This window comes from Atractosteus spatula, chromosome 8 (genome assembly GCF_055471065.1).
Source record: "Atractosteus spatula isolate fAtrSpa1 chromosome 8, fAtrSpa1.hap1, whole genome shotgun sequence".
NCBI classification, from domain to species: Eukaryota; Metazoa; Chordata; class Actinopteri; order Semionotiformes; family Lepisosteidae; genus Atractosteus; species Atractosteus spatula.
This window is the reverse complement of record NC_142713.1, coordinates 39,581,415-39,603,878: the sequence shown is the minus strand read 5'-3', so window position 1 is coordinate 39,603,878 and position 22,464 is coordinate 39,581,415. Positions and strand designations below refer to the sequence as shown.

At 42.6% G+C, this 22,464-nt stretch overlaps 2 protein-coding genes across 3 annotated transcripts in view; both read right to left on the bottom strand.

Annotated features, from left to right (window-relative positions):
• The window catches only part of LOC148829609 (lysine-specific demethylase RSBN1L-like), a 52,325-nt gene extending 44,516 nt beyond the window's left edge, over nucleotides 1–7,809 (bottom strand). Inside the window, exons 1-2 of the mRNA XM_088923167.1 lie at nucleotides 7,282–7,809; nucleotides 1,842–1,967 (exon numbers count right to left, since the gene is read on the bottom strand). Of these exons, the coding sequence (XP_088779293.1) occupies nucleotides 1,842–1,967; nucleotides 7,282–7,762 (607 nt within the window). The 5' untranslated portion in view covers nucleotides 7,763–7,809. The remainder of the gene's footprint in view (nucleotides 1–1,841; nucleotides 1,968–7,281) is intronic.
• Nucleotides 7,810–16,340: 8,531 nt separating this feature from the next.
• ptpn12 (protein tyrosine phosphatase non-receptor type 12) overlaps nucleotides 16,341–22,464 on the bottom strand; it is a 63,478-nt gene continuing 57,354 nt past the window's right edge. The window contains exons 15-18 of one of the 2 annotated variants that reach the window (XM_088923168.1): nucleotides 19,903–19,997; nucleotides 19,761–19,791; nucleotides 18,094–18,219; nucleotides 16,341–17,316 (exon numbers count right to left, since the gene is read on the bottom strand). In XM_088923168.1, coding sequence (XP_088779294.1) covers nucleotides 17,255–17,316; nucleotides 18,094–18,219; nucleotides 19,761–19,791; nucleotides 19,903–19,997 — 314 coding nt within the window. In that variant the 3' untranslated portion in view covers nucleotides 16,341–17,254. The remainder of the gene's footprint in view (nucleotides 17,317–18,093; nucleotides 18,220–19,760; nucleotides 19,792–19,902; nucleotides 19,998–22,464) is intronic. The other variant, XM_088923169.1, reaches the window with a different exon arrangement.

Below are 22,464 nucleotides of genomic sequence, written 5' to 3'. Positions count from 1 at the left end.
AATTAAAAATGCTCTCATGCCTTCTGAGGCCATGGCAACTCCGCGCATCTGAACAGAAGTCACAGCGCTAAGAACGAGAACCGCGGTTCATAAACCACACTCTTTCACGGCTTCTTTACTCTTCAAAGGAAACCTCAGGAGGAAACAAATCCTGCTTTGCTCTTTGCTGCAAAGATATAAAAAGGCTGCAATTTCTATTCTCGTGCTGTTGTGTGAAGCTCGTAGCAAAGCTCCATAAAAACCTGAAGTGTGCAGAATGTTTAATATCATTCAAATGCCACTGAACGATAGAACTAAATTAAAAGGCGAACAGTCTCCCGCATGGTCCTCTCCAATTGCTATATTGAAGGAGAATGGGAACATTAACAGAATATTCTCCAAATCAGAAGTACACAAGGCGAGATCATGAAGACAGAATTAATGCCCTGTTGCCATCTGTCCAGCCCCAAGATACATTTAAGAAGTCAAACAAAAGCTGTTCATCTAAATACACTCATTCTACACTGAAATAACATCTTAGACATAAATGGAGGCTGCAGATAAGTACTACACTTATTGTATTGATCATTAACTGCCTTCTTACATATGGTGCTCTAGTCATGCCCAGTGTAACAATCAGAATACTATTCAGTAGTGAAAGAGCAGATATACCAGCTGAAAGAAGAGTTAAACGTTTATATAGAGCTCATGATTTAATGGTCTCAGAAACATTAGACAAAAAGCTTTAAATCTATGCAAATCAGAGGTTTTTAATTTTATTTTTTCTACATTATACCAGCAAAGGTAATTTTACATTTTGTTCCCATGATGTAGCTTGTCCACATAATTATGTGACAGATACTGAGACTGATGGCCAAACCTACCTTAATTTACAATGCCTTAAAACGAGTGTGAATACTCTCCATTCACTTATCACAGAGCCTCAACACTCTCAGAAACTTTATAAGGTGACCACACATTTTCAAGACTCTTTTTGTCAAACAAGGTCCAGATGAAACAGTGCTTGCCAACAATCACTGGCTGACAGCAGCCTAGGATACCAGGACGTATTTAAAATGCAACAGATTTGTTTCCAATACTCTTCAGCTGTTTTTTAAAACCTCCGAGTATATTTGACAAAGTAAAATAGATGTCTCACTGTCCACTCCTTCTCTATGACTACCACTTGGTACAATATACAGAAGAGCATAAAAAATAATAAACATTTCAACCTCTTCACCCTGTACTGTGTTCTGGTGGTTTTTTAAATACCAAATCTGAACCTGAAGTATGAAACCACCTTTTTTTAGAATCATTGGTTTATGGTTTAATCAACTGTGTTGTAACATTTTATTAACTTACGCCAACTTTTGCAGGAAAGGCCAGCACAAAAAGAACAAAGCAAGCATTTCTATGTGGTGGTGAGTATTGGGATCTCAAGAAACTGGTTAAAAGGTACTCATTTAAAAAAAAAAACATTTCATCCACAAAACATCTGAAAATACATCTATGTGTATATTACTAGCTCGTTAAGTGTTTTTATGGAAAACTGTCAGACTTTGAAGCTGTAAAAATGCGATGCATACAGTCTTCAAATGACATCACTGGCTAACCACCTGTGCTTTAAGGCAGAGTAAGATCAAGAAAAGGTGGAATTTTACCCAGAAGCTTGCTGTCTCGTATGGAGAATTAAAAAAACAAAAAAAACTAACATGAAGAGTGGTCACTATATAATAACACTATATAAATGGACTAAAGCAGCCCAGCATAAATCTTGGACCTTAGTACAGCATATCAAAGTGAAATTCAACAAGCATGTTTTAAAAAGCCTGAACGCACTGGCAGAGCAAATAAAAACTCACCTTTCTGCAGCAACCTGACCTCTCCATTTTCCCTTTTAATTTCATTCATCACTTTGTGTTTCTTCTTCTCTTTCTCCTTTTCCTTCTCTTTCTCCTTCTCCTTCTTCTTCTCCTTGTTGTTGTGATCTGTTATAGCAAACACAGATGAAAATGAGTAAAACTGCACTCACAAATAATCATCACAAACTGTTTTAGATTACAGGGTAAGAGTAAGAGGACTGAGTGTGCTACTGAATTTCTACAAAACACAATGTACCGTGTCAAGCATTTTTTAAACAAATATTACTCAGTACTTTTTAAACAGATAACTGGGATATCCTTAAGGACTAATATTGAGGTGAGTGATTTGTTAGGCTACCTTTGGCAGCTTCACATATAAGCAGGGTTTTATTTTTATTGTTGTTGTGCATCACTCTGCTCAGAACTCGAAACAGAAGCAAAGATGTGTATTTCTTCACTGGTTTAAGCAAAAACTGCCGTTTGCATTTGTATATTTCCCTGTTCTCTTATGCTATGTTCACATTCACCCATCAGCTCCGCAGAGTTAGCTTCAGGGTGACAAAGAAGCACAAACAGTGCAATTCCCATGTCTTAAACCTAATTTTAAATTACCGTGCTACTTAAGAAACAAGCCATGTAACACACAATTTATAATGCCATCCACAACTCAATTTCTGGACCTTCCATAGTTATAAACTGCTCCTCCTAGCTTGATTTTTTTCCCACAACGGTCTCTGAACCATCTCTTTGCCTCTTACCCTCATGACAGAGCACAGTACTCATTGAATGCACACGATTTTAAAAATGAGATAACTGCGTATGCCCGAGTTTGCTTAGCGTGACTGTAACACGAATACTAAGCAGCAGGCACAACACACCTACCACTCAGATCGGGACAGCCACATTAGTCAAAATTAAATTCTAGGACACCCACAAGGACACGACAACCAATCAGACACTAAGAACAGGCACCTCGTGACACAAAGGGATTTTGTCAGCATGCTGTAGCCCGTACTTGTCTTTGCACAAAGTGCAGTTCACAGTCTGGGTTTGGTAACATTACTACACTGCTCAATGCAGCACACTGGTTCAGCTAACTGGATTTATTTTGACACCAGCCTTTTTTTAAATGGTGCTCCTATCGTAGCACACCAGACCTTAAAACACCACCTCCATTCTGAGGCTTGCAACACATACAAGGCTCTATGCGAAGAAGGTTTATCCCGTTATGGTTTTTGCAAGAGTGCTTTTCTCTTCAGTCAGCTTAGGGTACTCATACTGTCCTTACTCCAAGCAAAAAAAATTGGCAGAGCATGATAATACAAGCTGTTACTGTACTGCCTACACGTTATCACATTACAAAACGTATTTACAAGCTGCTCCTTTGGTAAAATTCTTATTTGATTTTCTAAAACTGTATGAACAAACAAAGCAGTCTGGGCTTAAAGTGCTGAATGGACTATTTTATTTAGAGAACTGACTGGTCTGTTTCCATTGGCTGTAAGACCACTGAACCATTTCTGATAAAGCAAGAAAATTACGGCAGAAACATACAATGGACAACTATAAAAATATAGATTACATTTTATAGATAAGCTGCAAAGGAGGGACAATATTAGAAGGAAATTCTGAACAAAACATTTTAAGTTTATCAAGCAATTATAATGACTTTACATTCCTTAGAAGAGGTATAATTTGCCATAATACAATTTTATAATAAACGTTTGCTTAATTTTGTAGTTTGTCACCATAAGAAAAAAAAATACCTATTAGGCATTTTCTTCAACAACAAAAGGTTTAAAGTGCAAAAACAAATTATGGTGACAAAATAAATTATGGTATATAACCAGGCATAATTAAACCTTCAGATTCACTAGGAGTATTTAGCAATATAACCAGGAAAAATTCAACCTTTGCTTCTGTTTGATGTTTGAAAAACATTTCACCAGTGGATAAAATTGCATTAGTGCACAGGTGACCGGTTAAGGTTCTTATTTACATAATTCAGTGGTATTATTTTGTCACTCACGGCACAGAATAACATTCTCTGTTCACAAAAGCACTAAACTGTGACAAAGCAAGGACACGGTAGCATAGTAGCCATTACATTTACGGACCAGCACAGCACAATCAGACCATCTCTACCGTGTGGTCACAATTAAAAGACAACGGAATTTATCTTCAACTGTTTATAACAAAACTGAATCAATGGATGTTCGCCAACTATGCAAATATGCCATAAGCCAGAAGCTTTTTAAAGCAGCGCAAAGCATTTCATATTCATCAGACAGGTGTGTATTTACTAATTACAGCTACAGGGGCAGGACCGTCACCAAATAAAGCTCACACATCGACTATTAGGAATGCCATTGTGCTGTCAGGCTCCTTAAAATTGTTTCAGAAATGTGAACTTCTTGAGAAGAAAATATCAGACAGAACAGTAGCAAAATGAGCTAATTATACTTCACCTCCCAGGCTGTTACGCCTGCTGCACCAGCTACTGAGCCAATGACGCAATGAAAGCTGAGATTTTGATGTCGTGTAACATTCCGAGATGGACTGTGAACTGTACCGATACCAACACCGGGATTATAAGAGCACTCCAGTGGGATGTGGGCTGACCTCTGTGATCCGGACATCACAGTTCTAAAAAAATGACACTCGAGATGTCACCTCCACAGGCTGCTGAAGCATTAACAACAGACAACTCAGCAGATCCCAGCTCCGAGCTCTACGGAGAGATTTGAGGTGTAAAACACACACAAATTATTATGCTTTCAGGCCAAACACAGCAGTTAGACTGGATCCATCCTAAATAAAGAACATGTACTAACACACCATAAATATTCTATATAATGTAATAATTTGAAGGAGATTTTAAAGATCCTTTCAAATTACACATGAAAACAAGAACTTAAAACCTCCCAGCAGCACCAGAAAAGGGACCAAGGTGAACAAGATCATTTTCACTCCATACAAATCAGAACTATTCTGCAAAAACTGATCCAAATGAAACACTCGCTGTGCTCAGGAGCAAAAAGAGCTGCGAAGAATTATGCTGGTTTAGAAAAGCGGTAGATTTCAATAACCCCTCATCAGAGGAATATCGCATCAGAGAAGAATCAAATAAAGTCACGCTGGAGAACAGCTTAACACTAGAGATTTCAGACAGCATCTTGAGTAATGTGACCACATCCAGAAAGTAGGACTGTTACTTCTGCTTAGAGGTTTTACAAATAGAGCAGTACTACACGATCGCCCAAAGTTGCTGTTGTGTATAATGAGCTCTGCCCTATTTACAGCATAGGAAACAACCAGAATAAGAAATATGGGCCTTCCTATATGAATCAGGGGTGTAAACTGATGTAGCACTTAACACACTTAAAACATTATTAGAAATTCGCATTGCAAACATTTGCAATCAAAAGAATAAAGACTCTGCATGCTTCTATTGATTATGAAACTACTTTGCAATGATTATTTGAGTTCTACAGTTTAATACACAACTCAATGTTTAAGTGTAATTAAGTACGACTTACTTCTGTAAGCATGGAAAATGTGAGACTGAATGCACAAAAGAAAAAACTAATAACACGTGATTGTATTAAAAGGCTTTCAGGAAACTGCCACACTGGACCTGTGTTTAAACTTAGATCTAAGGTAAATTTAGATACCTGACTGCATTTTGACTTTGGTGTGTTACTCTGAAGACATATTTTGGTTGTACGTCAAAATAGGTCAGAAGCATTGACAAAATTAAATTTTACAGAGGAACACATTGCTAGAATCTGTTCACAAACTAAGACCACAACAACGACACACTTCAAAGTACCCCTACAAGATCTGTATCCATTTCGATCTTGGTTGAGTTTGGATTAGCCAAATAATTCTTTAGCTCAAGGAGCTCGAAATGTGAGGGTTAAATTGACAATAAAACAGAACAACTCGGCTGCTAACCCCTCAAGCCCAAGCGCTGGAAACGTGTCCCTTAAAACTGTACTTCCTCCCCTCTCAATTGAGCAAATGTTTCTCAATTACTTTGTGAATATACTTCGCGTTTCAGCACGACCGAATCCTGAAGAGCCGGGACTTGTCCACGAGACTGCAGGTTTTTTCCCCTCCCGGAGAAGCCGCGCGGGGGACTCGGGCGCGTCACCACGACAGCGGTGGAAGACCGATGACATCACCGCGCCTGTCACCGCGTCTCCTGACACGGCCCGAGGTCAGCGGACACCGGCGGACCTCGGTCTCAAGGAGGCGTCTCACCCGAGACCCAGCTCGATACCGTGTGAATCAACAAGTCCCTGCTGCGTTTTCTGATTTTTTTTTTCTTCCCCCTTCCCATGCTGCTCATTAAGGGAACTTACGTTTAATGAAATCAACAGAATTCCTCGTGGGCTTCCTAAAGCAGTCGGAGCAGAGGAAAAGTTCAAACGCAATTTGGAGCGGCCCGAGCCTAGCTGCATTATTACAGTGCGCAATTAGAAAGCCATGTTGCTTCGGCATTATTTTGGGGGCGTGGCGAGAGAAAAAAAAATGACTTAATGGCGGGTGATTAACACTTATAAAATTAGAAGGTCAGCATTTCGTATGTACGCACAACGACACACACATGGAATGAATCCACAGCGTTCGCTCCTATATTCAATTCCAGTTTCCTCTCTTCACGACTGAAAGCGGCTTGTGGAAACACATCTTCAGCAGCGATATTAAGCTCCTTGTCGAGTTACAGTTTTGGCAGCTTCATTCTGCCGAACACGTCTGTTTACAGACCGTATCGCACCGAAAGGAGGAGAGAAGTGTGGCGTAGTGCATGTGACGGCTACAGCACGACTCCCATCTTTGTACAACAGCTAACACTTCCCCGACCGACCGGAGGCGAGGGACTGGCCGAGCATTCCCTCACACGGCCGGAGCGCTCCGAACCCGGGCTCAGGGCAAGTGCGTCCCCACAGCCTAGCGCGAAGAAGCAGCCCAACTCAACCCCCCCACCGCAGTGTACATCGGGCGCTCAACCATATACAATTCCGACGGACACGAAGTGCGACTTCCCAGCGGTCGTGACAACTGGCGTTCGCTTGAGCTGGCAAAACAAGGGGATGAGCCACCAACGTGCGAGTGAGAGGAAACCACCAGAACCTTTCCGTTTCCTCGTCGGCCTGGCGGCAGACCCCCCCCCCCTACGTCGTAACGGCGATGTAAACAAGTCGGACGGCCCCAGCCTGCGGTACTCGCACCCGTGCCCCCGGACTCCCCCCCGCGCGCCGGGACACGCGCCTCTCCCGGGCTCGGCGACAGAGCAGCGAAGTCGCGAGAGCTGCGCTGCGCCCCGCGCGCCGCCAGACCCCCGCAGCCACGCGACCGGAGAGCCCGCAGCCCCGTCGGGCGAAGTGATGGCCAAGTCCAAACTTAGGGAAATGTCAGCTGCGAACTCCCCCACCTTTCTGCACCAACTTCACCTCCCCGTTTTCCTTCTTCATCGCAGCACTGGCGAGGCTGTTATTTTCCGGAGCTGGCTTGTGTTTCTTCTTCTCCTTCTCCCGTTTCTCCCGGGGTTTTTTCGGCTTGCTGGCGGCGGCGATGAAGGCGCCTGCGGGGAACACCTTGTGTAATGGTCCCTGGATCGGCGCTGGGGGGCTGCTCGTCTTGACGGGACTGAAGCTCCATGTTGTCGGGCTGCCATAACTCTGCTTCTGGTGCCGTTTCTCCCCTGCGCCGCCTCCTCCCCCTCCTCCGCCTTCCCCGTTGAGTTTCTTGGGTTTAAGGCTTTTCTCCTCGTTTCGGACTTTCTTGGGCGGCGGGGGGTTGTGGTCCCGGGAGGACGGGAGCCGGCTGTCCGGCGCTGCTTTAGCTTCCTTGGGTTTGGGGAGCGGGTTTTTATCAGACGCGGCGAAGTGAATGAAGCTCACTGACTCCGCCATCTTGGGGCTTTTCTCTATTTACTCTCCCCGTCCGCTGCTGCTGTTTGTGCGAGAGGCAGAGAAGGGGCGGGGCCTCGCGGCCTGTGACGGGCAGAGCGGCTCGGGGGTGGGGCCGGCGCGTGATGGACAGCCGGGGGCCGACTCGTGGGAGGGGCGAGCGGGCGGGGGGGAGAGCCTGCAGAAAACGCGGGAAAGGTTGCGAAATAAAACGACCCGGGCTGAAGGAGACTTGACGCCACACAGTGGATGTTTCACGGCAAGAGCTGTAAATGCTCGTATCTAGCCGGCTCTTCCGCGTATTATGTCACTTCGAAATCTTGGATATTGTGCTGCGCTGCAGCAGCCAGGAATCTGTGCTGAACTGTCCTGGGTACCCTAACAGACCTGTTATGTCACTGTATGTGGAATGCGTCCAACGCAAAACAAGAATAATAAGCTTATAAAAATAAAGAGCGCTTTTTAAATTACATGTATTGAATACAGCGCCTGCTTTATTTAAATGAGCCAAAATTGTAGCAATTTTCAAAACATCGCAATTAATAATATATTAATACGGTTTTATCTGAGTAACTTAAAGTACAAGTACAATACAATACACATACAAGACACAACAGAAGTAAAATATTAATAAAACAAAAGCAAATTGTATAAGTGACGCTGAGTAAAACTATGTTATTCATTCAGTTCCGTGGACAGATGGGACTTCAAGATAGTTTTGAAAGTGTGGACAATCACAGAGCCTCTATAGGCTTTGGATAGGCTAAGCAAGGGTCTTCACAAAGCAGTCTTATGGAAATAGTACCAAAATGCATTTCAAATGATAATACAGAGTCAACAGTAACACAAGTTTTCTGATTTATGTGAAAGGTTTGATTTCAGCCCTGGCAACAATACTGCAGTGTTCAGCTTTTGAAAGCTTCTCACGGTTTAGTTCACAGAAGTTAGGTACTGTACAAAAGGAAGAAAGAAAGACATTAGCTGTAGTACTAGTACTTGTCATTTTAGTTTTCAAGTAGGAGCAGTGCTACCCATTCAAACTCTAGAGAGGTAGGGACTGATAAACGGTCTCCAAGCTGCCATTAGAATGTACGGTAGTCATGATGCAGTCAGGAAGGAACTCGGGGGGACACTGAGTCTTTGGGTCTTGGAGGAGCTGTATCGGTCATTATCTATGCAAAATGGCGCAAGGGGTGGAGGCCAAAGCCATTGTCCCTGGTGGTGCTGGGGTCTTGACAACTGGCTCCGGCCAGAAGACATCCCTCATGCCCCTTTTGCCACTGGCCCCAATTGTCTGTTAATAGAGGGCACCACTGTGCGGGGATCTCGACAGGGTGCCCTGTTATCACTGCATGTCTGTTAGCTCTCACTTTCCTCGCTAATCCCACCGTGTGGCAAGACCCGAGGAACCACTGCCAGCCCTTTTGTGCCTTTAAACTTATTGAGAACCTCTGAAACACACGGTTTTATCACAATAATCTACAGCTTGCTGCCTGGAGGGCAAACAGACTCTCCTCTCTAACTGGCTTCTCTCATGCCCAGTGGCGCTTTGCCAACACGATCTGCTGTTCAACAGCAAGTTTATTGTTCTTAGAATGCTTTGGAAAGACTCAGAAGACGACACGGATGAAAGGCAATGTCAATCACAGGGTCACTGAAATCAAATTGAGAATTAGTTGAGTGCAAGTTGACAAAAAGACCCGGACAGCTCTTTTTTGCTGTTGTTCAGAGCGAAAACAAATTGGCTTGGTTCTTGAATTTCTGGAAGAGATTTTCTGTTGTAGCTCAGAGAGTTCTGGCTGCCTTCATCTATATTCTTTACATTGTGCTGTAATATTCTACAGCTGTGAAGTTTCGAGAGCTACTGTTGCTGAATGCGACTGGTGTGCGCATTTATCTATTGAATTTTCAAACAAAGTTCCTTTTCTGTATTCAGCATTTGTGTGATTTTATATGTAAAACCAGCAGTTTATGATTTCAACTTTACATTCTTGAAGCTTATTCATTTATGCTCTGCATAATCTCCGTTGTCTTCAGACATTTGGTCACTGTTGTTGGTCAGTCGTTCAGGTAGTCGTTCACCTGGATGATGCGACGGCAGCCATAGTGCACCAGAACGCTCACCACATGTCAGCTATCAGTGGGGAGGAGAGCAGAGTGATGAAGCCAATTCATAGAGGGGAATTATTAGGAGGTAAGGGCTCCTCCTGATTGGGAAGGGCCAATGGGAAATTTGTCCAGGGCGCCGGGGTTACACCCCTACTCTTTTCAAGAAACGCCCTGGGATTTTTAATGACCACAGAGAGTCAGGACCTCGGTTTTACGTCTCATCCGAAGGATGGCACCTGTTTACAGTATAGTGTCCCCGTCACTATACGGGGGCATTAGGACCCACATGGACCGTAGGGTGAGTGCCCCCTGCTGGCCTCACTAACACCTCTTCCAGCAGCAACCTTAGCTTTTCCCAGGAGGTCTCCCATCCAGGTACTGACCAGGCTCTTGGCTTCAGTGGGCTGCCAGTTGTGAGTTGCAGGGTGATATGGCTGCTGGCGATACATGTATATTGGAAGTAGTCCTGAAAAAGGCCAGCTGTTTAGCTGCTGCTGCTAGTACTTCTGCTAATGATGATGATGCCTGGATTTGGACTGAGAAATGGTTAATCAAGGGATGAGTGTTCAAATCTGGGTTATGTAATTAGTGGATTGCCGTCAGAAATCTTAATGAGCACTACTGCTCTTCCAAATGTACATGACCAGCAGTTTCTAATCTTTTTGAGTTTCCCCTTTTCAATCTTTACACACTACACAGAGCTCCACCAGCCCTTAGTTGAATAAACTGTTGACAGAATCTGGTAACCTGAAGACATAGCACCACTTTTTGTAAAATGATCACAAACTTAAAATGAAGTAATGAAGAAATTCTGAGGATTAAAATAAATATAATTCAGATTCCAAGTCGGTGAAAGTTTCATTGATGACCACAAAATCAATCAAATTGAAAAACAATGATTTTACGCTGCAGGTGAAAACTCAACTGAGCCCTTCCTCAAAAGGGACACAATCCATTTGTAAAAATAATAAAAAAATATGACATCAAAGATTAAAAAATATTTTAAACCTTAGGTCAAATAGAAGCAACACTATTTGGGTAGTTGGTTTCAGTTAAACAGAAGTCAGAAACAAATCAGCTAAGTGTTATGTGAAGAATCCCATGCGTGGCTGTGATTGAAATTGTGATTGATCACCTGAGCAGTGGTTTCAGTTTCAATGTTCACTATTATTTGAATGTGTTTCAGTCATGTGTTGAATGAAAGACAACCTCAGTTTAAAAATAACAGAGGAAGTGTGTTTTACATATACTGTACTGTTCCAGCATACTCAAATTCAAAACCACCCTTGGAAAGCAGGGGTTCATATTTCAAGGGATTTCAGCTGTGATGTCAAGAGAAAAGAACAGAGGTGTACTCATCCACTGCCACCTATTTGCAAGACAACTCCTCACCTTTTCACACTCTGACCTTCAGGATGTTAACGGAGTATGGTTCAACCTGGAAACACACACTGAATGACTGAAGAGTGTAGGTGGATTTAGTAATGAGTAGGCAGAGGCATGTTCTCATTATTATAATTGCAGCTTGTGACCCAGCAGCTAAACCTCACTACTCAGACTCGCAGGGAATTCCATCACCATAGTGCTGTCAAGCCAGATGACAATATAGCTGGCACCAACGTCACAGGAAATACTATTGACACACTTTCACTAGTGCATGCACGTGGCAGCACAGGGATGTCAGTTAATGTTCTGCACAATACCTGGTGCTAATCACAATTGCTTCAAAACATCCGCCACAGCTATCACTTGTGCAAATTGTTAATGCGTCTTTAGCTTTTTCTTCTCATATATATATGGCTATGTACAGTATATAATGATTACTTGCTCCCTTCATGGTAACTCACAATTCATGGTAAAAGGCTTCCAAAGCTGAAACCACAAAGTCATATGTTGTACATTTTCAACTGCAGTTTAAAAAAAAAATGTTTTTTAAACTGAGAGGGCCCCTGTTATGGGTAATAAATAATACCCGATTCCCCTCATCATAAATTGCAAGCATTATATTGTAGTACAGAGATCTAGTCTGAAGATTCTTTAAAGTCACTGCCTTCTACTCTTTGGCTTTTACAGTCATTCTGGACTTTGGAGGTCACAGTCTCTACCACACAAACACATACCCCGTATTGAGGCTGCATGACATTGACAGAAACAGCCCTTTTTGAATGTCATAAAAACTTTTCCGCAAGCGCTTCTGATTCTATCCTCCAGTGGTTTGAGAATTCAATTCCTTTATGACACAGCCTTGCAACGAAACCGGTACACACGCATCTTGAAGTTAGCCAACATGAAGAGAAGGCAAGAATGCTATTTTGTAAATGCTTAACACCTGGAGACCACACATCCGTCACCATAATGATGACAGATCATGACCCATACAAACCATCGCATTAATGGTCACTTCACCAAACTATGTGAAAGGAAAACTCAGTGTTTGTCTCAATAAATCCTAAAAAAAAATCAACATTTTTATATGCACAGATATTGAATGTATATTATAACGATTGATATACTACAAATTTAATTGGCGGATTTTACATTTGCATTTATACAGTTGGGTGTTTTAGGAGGACAAGTACTATACCTTGCTCAAAAGTAGTACAGCAGTGTCTCAGCTGGGATTTGAACCCACAACCTTCAAGCTGAACCTGGTCAACCCAGAACTCTGACAACTGCTCCACACTGCTACTGTACCTAAAAATCTACATATAATGAAACTGCATTGCTGAAGTTCCATTAACAGCCCTATTCCAATGAAGCAATTGTGTAACCAATTTGTAGACGTTGGAGGTGAAGCTTTCATCATTAATGCCAACAGGCAAAGTAAGTGAGGTCTCAATCCAATGATGAGTGAAATACATACTCCCTCCCTCTACATGGCTTAAGACGATTTTGTAGCCTTTACTCTTGACTTTTCAACACAGAATCGACACAGTTCCCAGCACGCAGGGATGCAGGTGCCCAACCTGGACCCAACTCTCCTGTGATCTTTTGACAGCTGCATTAGAGTCAATTGATTTTCCGCTCTCTTGCAGTGAACAAATCTACTCCGCGACAAAGAAAACACTTTGAATAATTCCTTGCACTCGTACAGCCCTCCTAAAGTGCTGCTCAAACAGGAGGGGACCCACTTCATCCATCCCTGAAACTCACTTCTTACACCACTTTCTTTTTTGTCCCTGGACATTGACTACAAGAGGCTTGATTGTAGGTCTTCCGTCTTGTTCGTCTTGGTTCAGCGCCCCCGTCAGGCCGGCAGGCTCAGCTGCAGCTCAGCTGTGGTCCTTCCTCCTTCTAGACTTCTTTTGCACTCAGGAGAGCCGTCTCAAATGACTCTTCACAGCAGAGGACCCACACTGGAATCAGCAAGCTAAGTAGCAGCAGTTTAATCTCTTCAGAAGGGCGTTCATAGTTTAGCGATCAAAAACCCTACAGTACGTTTTAAGCAAGGGTCACCCTTAGCAATTACCATTTAGAGAAGAAACTACTAGTGATGAGCCGAAATCTTATTCCCCCTATATTTATCCAGTACTTTGACAGTATTTTTGTGGGAAAAAAAATCCCTGCACTGATGATAAAGAACACTTGTATTTATATAAGTAAATAGTTCAGATTTCTCAAGTTTGTTTTACTTTTACTAAATACTGACAGGCATTAAAAACACAAAAATGAGTATTGGAACCAGCAGCTTGTGGTGTGCACAGGTTTCCTCCTAGCAGTTCCAAAAATGAGCGTTACAATGTGCTCAGCAGGAAAAGGAAGCCAGGTACAAAAATCACAAAAGAAATCATGATCAGTGAGGTATGCTGGGTTTTTTGCTTCAGTAATAGATTTCTTGCCGTCTGAACCTCTTCTTAAACACATCACTTCCCAAGACGTCAAACAACATAATGCTAATTCATAAAGTTCTTGTATGCCAAGGAAATAAATTAACATTAACATTGATTAAAAACAACTCAGGTTTCACTTCACAAAGATACCTGGGGTGCAATTAACATTTTCTTTCAACCAAAAAAAAAACCTTTTGGTTTCCAAGAAACTGCAAATCTAAAACTAGAGAACAGTGAAGGAAAGAAGCTCACTGGGCATGTTGCCGACAGTGAGGTAGCATTCTAGTGCAGGAAACATTGTTAAAGGCGGACTTCACTTTTCTAGGAACGCAGCACAGACAATAATTGCAAACAATGTCTACTGCATATCTATGCTCAAACTTAGCAATTGCAGCTCAGAGACACATTAGGTCAAGACATATTCTAAAATAACCAGGTCGATAAATAACCATAATGAGTCTAAGGCGCTGTGGGTGTAGTCTCAGCCACAATCGGCAAGGAAGCAATGAATGAGCAAGACGGATAACCAGATCAGACTAGAATTCAGTCCCCCCCCCCCTTACAATCCTTAATACTAGCAAAATAAATCAACTAAGACTTCAGGCAGCAGAGGAGATGGTGCTGTTGGCACACACTGAAATCAAGCAGTCTTACTAGCAATTATAGCACCATAATAGCCAATTTTCTGGCCAACAAAAAGAATGGCAAGAGCCCTGCATCCTGAGACAGGATATAATCTTCCCTCTATTATTCAGGCAATAACAGCAACCATTAGTTACACTTCACACATGAGCTTTCAACACAAGCCCAGCAAGCAAGCAGTGCTGTAAAGCAGTGAGGATGAGAGGATCTTGAAAAGCACAGTACTGTACATCGAGAGGGACAGATATGAGGCAGAAATCATATGCATCCAAAACGATCACAAGCACAGGCAGGTTTCATATAAAAAAATGCAAAAATCTTTAGTAGTGGCTTTGTACACAATCACCTTTGCACATCTTTCATTATAAAGTGAATGAAAAAGCTGCTATAAAATAGTATTCCTTGACAGAGTTTGATTTCTTCAGATAAGAGGACATATCAGACTTGTCACATCTAAAGTTAAAGCAGATCTTTTGCGCATCTTGGATCTAATTAGGCCAGGAGACTTCACATCACGTATTACATCATATAACTCCATCTTAATACAAATGTGGGATTTTTTACTTGCTTTCTACAAGTTTTGGTAGGATGGTAGGTTCAGACAAGATGGTAGCTCTTGCCTGGACTACATTCCCCAGAATTCTGCAGGGAATGAGCTGCCACATGTCATATGAGCAATTAGAAGACAGCAATGGTCAGGTGATAAAAGCAGAGGCTCCCAGTGGCTGTCAGCCTCTCTGCTCTTTAAGAAGAGAGCAGAGCCTGTAATGTGCTGCTCAAGAGGGAGAAAGGAACTGGGCACTGACACTGACAAGCCTAAGGCTTTAAGTTGTTTTTTTAATTGAGAGAATTCAACCTCTTTTCCCCTGCTTTTCTTCTACTTTGAAACCTGTAAGCAGCTTAACTGCCTGGCTTAGTTTCTGGAGAGGGATAGTCTAGTTGGAGTTCAAGAGGAGCTACTGTAGGGTTTTGTTCCAGAGTTTTCCAGCACTGTATAAATAAAAAAAGGCATTACCATTTGTGATTTGAGACTGCATTAATCTAAATTCAAGTTAGGCCAAATAAACCAGCTCCAGTACAAAGTTAACCAAACATGAAATGCATTTTAAGCTAAACTTTAAATGCAAGGAACATGCTTGTTGTTTTTCTAAAATAAATACTTTAGATTTCGATTGTGCTGTCCTCCTGTCCTTTCTGAGAGTAATGATTAAGGATAGATTTTCAGGAAAGCCGCTTGGCCCAATGAAGCAACAGTTTCTATCCATCTGATAATTTGGTAAATCAGGGTATTTCTTCTGTCCAGAAGAAACCGCAAGCTTAACTAAGGTACTTTTCGAGCTGACATTAAGTCCTACCATCCATTTTCTAACCCCTTTATCCAACGCAGAGTTACGCAGCAGCTGGAATTCTGTCCTGGCAAGAGATGAGTGCAGGATACACCCTGGACGGGACTCTAGTCCATCTCGGGGCCAACAGACGCACATACTCACACCAGGGCCAATTTTCTCAGAAGCCAATTCACCTCCCAGTATACGTCTTTGGACTGTGGGAGGAAACCAGTGCACCCTGAGGAAACCCAAACATAGGAAGAATATACAAACTCTACAGAGACAGCACCCCACGAATCACGATTTGAACCCAAGGTCCCAGTGTTGAGAGGCACTGTACCACTGAGCTGCCTCTCGTTAAGCCATTTCCATATCGATACAGGTGCGCAGGTTAATGAGGATTACAGAACCTGTGCTGGTCAAACATGAGATGCATGCATTAATACGCTTTGTAAAAAAGCAGTTTTATTTAGGCACTGCGCTCTTTTAGCCAAAGGGTTTTCGGCCCATCCACAGGCCTCTTTGTATTCATGAGGGCTCAGTTTCCACAGCTGCTCATGTATTGACAAGGCGATGGCCACTCTCTTTACTACATTTCAACACGGTCCAACTGTATAATTTACTACCATTACAGCACAGAAATACAAAACGCCAGTGAAGACACACAAGGCAAAAGTTGCTTAAATTTGCTTTACTGACAGGTTGATAGATTTCTGCAACTTACAAACAGGTCTGTTTTGGAAGTGTTTAAAAAAAGATCCCAGATGCACACACGTGGTGATGTGCCTGTGCTACTAACAGAGGTGCAGACTTTCCAAAGGCACTTGACAGGCTCCAAGGCTAGTGGTACACCAGAACATGGCTGATGAATAAAACCGCATATCATATAAAAATAACCTTTTGAATACAATTTACAAAAATGTATTATTACAATCTTTAACCCATGCTATCCTGGGAGCTGGCGGCTTCATCTCCAGCAGTTAACAATAACAAAAAAAACACCTGAAATATCTTCTAAAACAGCAGGGCAAATAATTTACAAAAAAATGGTACACAAAGTATCCAATCATGCAGAGACTTCTTACATCTTCTGTGAATAAGAATATTTAATGACAGTAAATTTGTCACATTATATACCTACTTGCCCTGTACAACTGTAAAACAATGCATATATAGCTATCAAGAAGTTAGCATAAACAGTAGTCCACTGTCCCTATTATTAAATGTCTTACTGTATCATAATAATGCAAGTCTACAATTACTGTAACGGAGTAAGAAAAAAAAACTTTAATTTACTTTTTGCATTAAAAAAAATCCATTTGTAATACTTCTAACTAAATGAATAAGGCAGGTTAATGGTCCCAGCAAAGAGAAATTTAGCACCAGAATTGAGAACCCCCGGCAAAACAGCAGATGTACAACAGGCGATGTACCATTGCGTTATCGAGATCTACACTGCTCGAGATTGTGTTAGTACAAAAAGGAGGTGAAGAGAGAGGAACGTCTTGTCTGGTCTTCGATATACAGTGGCACTTGGAGGAGGCGAGAGGACTCCAGGGTACAGGCGGATGCGAGGCGTGTGGTCATCATGTCCATTCAGTGGGAGGGTCCCTGGGACCCCTGGGTCTAGTGCAGCGGTTACTGAAACCTGCAAAGACCAACAGGGGAAAGGTCACTGTACCAAACTGCGGGGTCAGCTTACAGAGATGCAGTATCCTGGTTTCTAAGACCTCTGAACAAGATCATGCGCTTAATTTGTGATATCAACCAACGACACGATCTAAATAGAAAACCAAGCATTCCAGCAAGAAGAAGCAATATTCAAGGCTGACGTTCTTTGATCACAGGTACCCGCACCATGACTGAAATTACTGAGCGCCTGTTCCAGCCATGCTTCACGAAACACCTAAGGCACACAAAAAACTCAGATTCCCCTCTGCATGCCTTCCTGGTATAATTTTCCGAGATTTCATTTCTCCAGTCCAGGGATTCTAAGCTACCCAAGGCAGATTATCGTATATCCTCACTGTGAGTGAAGAGGGATTTACATATGCATAGCAAGAGAGCTTGAGGAAGATGATTTACATTTCAGCTGCCAAAAAACTCCTCCGCGGAGACATGCAGCACAGCTACATATATAAAAACGGATGCTGCCCAATACAAGCTTAAGGTTTCACACCTGCATGCAAAACGGAAACTTTCCAAATCTAACTGACAGGATGGGTATGCAATTTAGAACAAAGAGCTGTGCGCCAATGCAGAGAACGAGATCTGTCACAAGCCTTACAAGAGAAATGGTCCAATGGTAGCTCTCGGGGCTGCGCTCTGTCAGTCAAGAGGAGAGGGATTTTAAAAGGCTTCCTCGCTACATGAATGCTCCCAACCGCCCGCCCATCAAGTAGAGCCGTCAAATGCTTCCACTCACCCATCTGGCCGGGCTCAGTCTCCGAAACAGTGTCTCCCTGCATGTTGTTCACGTCTGCTACAGCATTGACCATCTTCCGGTCTTCTCCTTCCCCGGGGTCATCTAAGGTAAACAGCAGGGTGTTACCTTGAGTAACATGAAAGGTACCGGTGTAAGAAAACTCAGGCCCGACACACTGTAAGCAGAGATAATCGCCAGGCTTTAGAGGTGGCTTCCTCCTAGACCAATGAAATATCACACGGAAGAACTGATGGCGATGTAAAAAGTATCCAGGAAGCACGAAGTACGCATCAGGGCCTGCTAAACCTGCAACCCATGCTATAATGCTTTGCTGAATTTATTTTATAAATTAGCTGGGTCTACAGTATAAAACAATCCATATGCAAAGAATGAATGGAAGCACAGTGATAGAAGGTAAGTTTCTCTAGTGGTGCAGTCCAGGAGCAAATGATTATACGGCACAATTCAATTATTCTTGGATGATGAACACAGTGAACTAAACATTACATTTCATCTGGAAAAAAAAAACCCAAAACATTTGTACAATATCCCACAAGAGAAGCCTTCTAGCTATGCTGCAGTTCATTCCAGGGAAAAACAAAAATCAGACACTATAAAGGAAACAGGCAGCAAGTGAGGCCGTTTTGATCTGTGATAGAAATTCAAAGTCTAGCCTGTAAACTTGTGTGCCTTGCCAGAGATTTTAACCAGATGAAAACTAGCAGATGCACAATAATTCTTTGAGGAACACGATCGTTATGCTGCGGAAAAGCTGCGTGCTACGAGGGGACAATTTGGCCATTAAAAACAATGGAAAAGGGGGGCCGGGGTAGCGATACACGATGGACTGAGACGGACAGCGGCGCTTCACAAGCTATCGTTCCGCACCATAAAAACAATTCCTGAAAAAATCAGGCATTATGGGACGGGAGGAATAACTGGTGTCCAATCCGAGCCTGGCCACATAAAAGGCCGATCGGAATTGATGGTGAGTGACAAGTGGAGCTGCTGGACAAGACAACACAACTGAACCCACCCCTGTGAGCAGGACCCTGGAGACGGAAGAATTAACACTACATATGGCACAGTCCTGAAATCCAGCCAGACACAAAGGTTAAGAGATAATGGAGTGAGGAAATGAATAACTAACGAAACTAATTATTCTCATGTGTTTGTCATTCAAGCCTCCGCTATTTAGACATTTTTAATCACATTAATCATTTAAAAATTAATTGGAGCAGATAAATTATTTGTCATGGGCTGCAATGCTGCTTTGTGGTTCAGAGACAGAGCTGATGACACCGGCAAGGGAATGTAACATAGGCTGTTATTCTGAGGAAGGTGGCCAGAAGGATATTGGAGAACATTAATTAGCTGTTAATTAGTTAATGAGTTGTGTCCCATAAAATTCTGATGAATCCGCATAATAGAAAAGGACTTGGAATCATAAATAATGCATTTGACAAATATAAGTTGAGAATCAGCTCTCTTTTCCTCTCTATTCATTAAATTACGAGAGATAAAATGTCTTTAATGCCTTTCTGGATGCATTTATGAGGTTTTACTAGGGCAAATATTCTATAATGTACGTCATTCCTTAAAATGCAATGAACGCCATGTAACACCCACCCGCCTGTTCAGCACGCGTAAGCTTAAAAGCAACCTACCATTTTCTGTACTCTTTGGCGTTTTCGTATCCTGGAAAACAAAAGCAGAAAAACAAAGGGGAACTGAATCGGCTCTGTTGCGACCCGCAGGTTGAAAAGCGTCTCGACGGCCCGACGGCCCCCCGGGGGCTGAGCTCCTTACCGTTCCGGTCTGGGGCGGGTCTCTGGCCTTGGCCAGGGGGAGGCCGCACCACTCCACAGAGCCCCCTGCTGCCACGGGACTAGGGGCGGTCACGTCTGCGAGGGCACAAGACCGGAAGCGTGAGGACAAGCTCCAAGCCAGGGCACTCGGCTTGGGAATCAGGACGTGTGCCAACAGCCCGGTCGAGAGCTGGTCAAGTCACAAGCCAGCAGGCGACGGGATCTTTCACTGGCACCTATCCTCGTGCTCTCTACCACACTCGAACAGTCCGGGACTACCTCCAGGTTACACACTCTTTACACAAACCCCTTAATTACAGGAGACACAACGGCAAACGAAACAAGGGGAGTGACTGGCCCTCTGAGAGGTGGACGAGGCCATGACAGTTTCGCGTTGAAGGAGGAGAAAAGCCTCCTCTCATCGAGAAGAAGGCTACATTATGCATCTCAGGAGAGGAATAATCGAGCTGGATTTCCGATCAACTGTTCCAGGCAAATGGGAAAGTCTTGCACTACACTCAGTGATTGTAATAGGGCTGGGGCAGATTACAGAGACCATAAACTTAAATAAAAAGTAACCCATCGAAATACAACACCTTATCTACTTTCCACTTGTTTGCATCTAAAAGAGAAGAGGAAGATAGTAAAAAAGGGTAAATACTAGAGGAAATCCTGAGGCCCGTGACAAGATACAAATCTACTTAAAACCCAAAGGTATATATGTAGATGAATGTGTATACAGAAAATATATGTATCTATTCTGTATGACAGATATGTATGTATGTGTATGACAAATATGCAGCCCATTTAATCTGTTGCTAAGGTCTCACAGAGAGGGATGTCCTAGAAGTACACCAACTTTGATTCTTGATAGCTCCGAAAGATCCCAGTATTTTGTCAAGTCAAACTCCAATGCAAGCTTCTAGACCTTGCCTGAGTATAAATCACTATGAATAGAGATAATGCTAAACCAGGGCCCTGTCAGTAGCTGTAATCCAGTGTCCCTCAAGAGCCCATTCGCTCCTGAAACCTTCCTGTAGATCAATAAGCACAAACAAGGCTGATTACATTTGGCAAATTCAGGCTGAGAACACTATCAGAGCAGTGTGTGGCAAGTCTAGCAACCACAGCTTCTAGAATCCGCCTTGAGCGGATCCAGGGTTTTTATTTTCAAAGTAGAGCAGCCACCGTGAAGTGCAGTGCCACGATAAATTCAATAAGACTTTACAGGCCTGGTGTACAAGCCTTCCTGCACTTAATTGTGGAACACGACATGATTTTATCTGGAAGCACGCAGCATCATCCACTGTATTTTGTGAACATATTGAAGATGTCTTGCTCTGCTGAAAGAGCCGTCATTCACAGCACATCAGACTCAATGATCTGCACAGAAACAACTAACAGCATTCATAAAGTGCAGATATTTGTTTTCTGTCCAGCAGACCTAAGCAACACTTACAGAGCTTGATACTGTGTCATTTATAAAGCACACAACAGTCCTGACGGCTGAACGGCGGCTTCAGCCAAGTGCCTGCTGTTTACGTTACTCAACAAAACACTGCATCTGTCTCCTGATTCCACACACGCCGCACAGGAAACATCCGTCAAGCGTTCTGAGCACAGAACACATGGCGTCGTTCAGGGCCACCTGCACATTCCTCTTCGCTCATTTGCACAAAAAGAGACACTCAGTCATCACCCGTCGAAACCCTTCCCCATTTTTACCTACGCAAGTGACTAAATGATTGACAGGCTCCATCGCTAAATTGTGGCAGTAAAATTGACACTGCAGGGTGAAGTTGTTTTGTATTAAGAAAGAACCTGTCTTCCACAGACCAGGCAACCTTTCACATTTCTTTTACAATGGATGACGAAAAACAACGCTTGCAGATGCCAGGAGAGTTCGAGTCAGGCCGCAATGTTTTAAAGGCTTATCAGTATGAGCACAGAAAAACCCCGATACATTACTGAAAATTTTCTACACGAATACATTTCTGCATTCAGAATGTTCAGGCTATTCGGACATCAGCAATAGGCTGGATGTACAAACAAACTCTTCTAAATTGCTAAAAATAAGTACCCAGTTTGCAGACAACGCAGCATCTAGTCTTACATGCAGTTTCACAGGAACAATTTTTAAACTTTCTAAAACAGAAGAAATAGGAATTTTAAACCAGGGACACATGGTCTACTGAAAGTAATACTATTTCTAATTCTACACATATGCTCACTAAGAACAAAAGCTTTCTAACATGGTAATAATAACTGACACTAAAGTATGAGGTTCAAGTCTGTTTTTACTAGAAAGAAGTTAATACACGTCGCCCAAGCCCATCTGTTATAATTTATCACCTCTGAGCATGTAACTACAGTTAAAAGGCAAAACTGCTTCTTTACTGCTGCTTAACTGTCAATTTTGACGCCTTGTATATATTGCATTCTACTGAGAGAGAAATATGATCTCAAAAGAAATGTCAATTTTCATCTCAATTCTACTTTGGTCCTCCACAGTCCTGTTTAGCTACATGTGCCTCTTAATTCAACAGTAATGCCCCACTTCTCC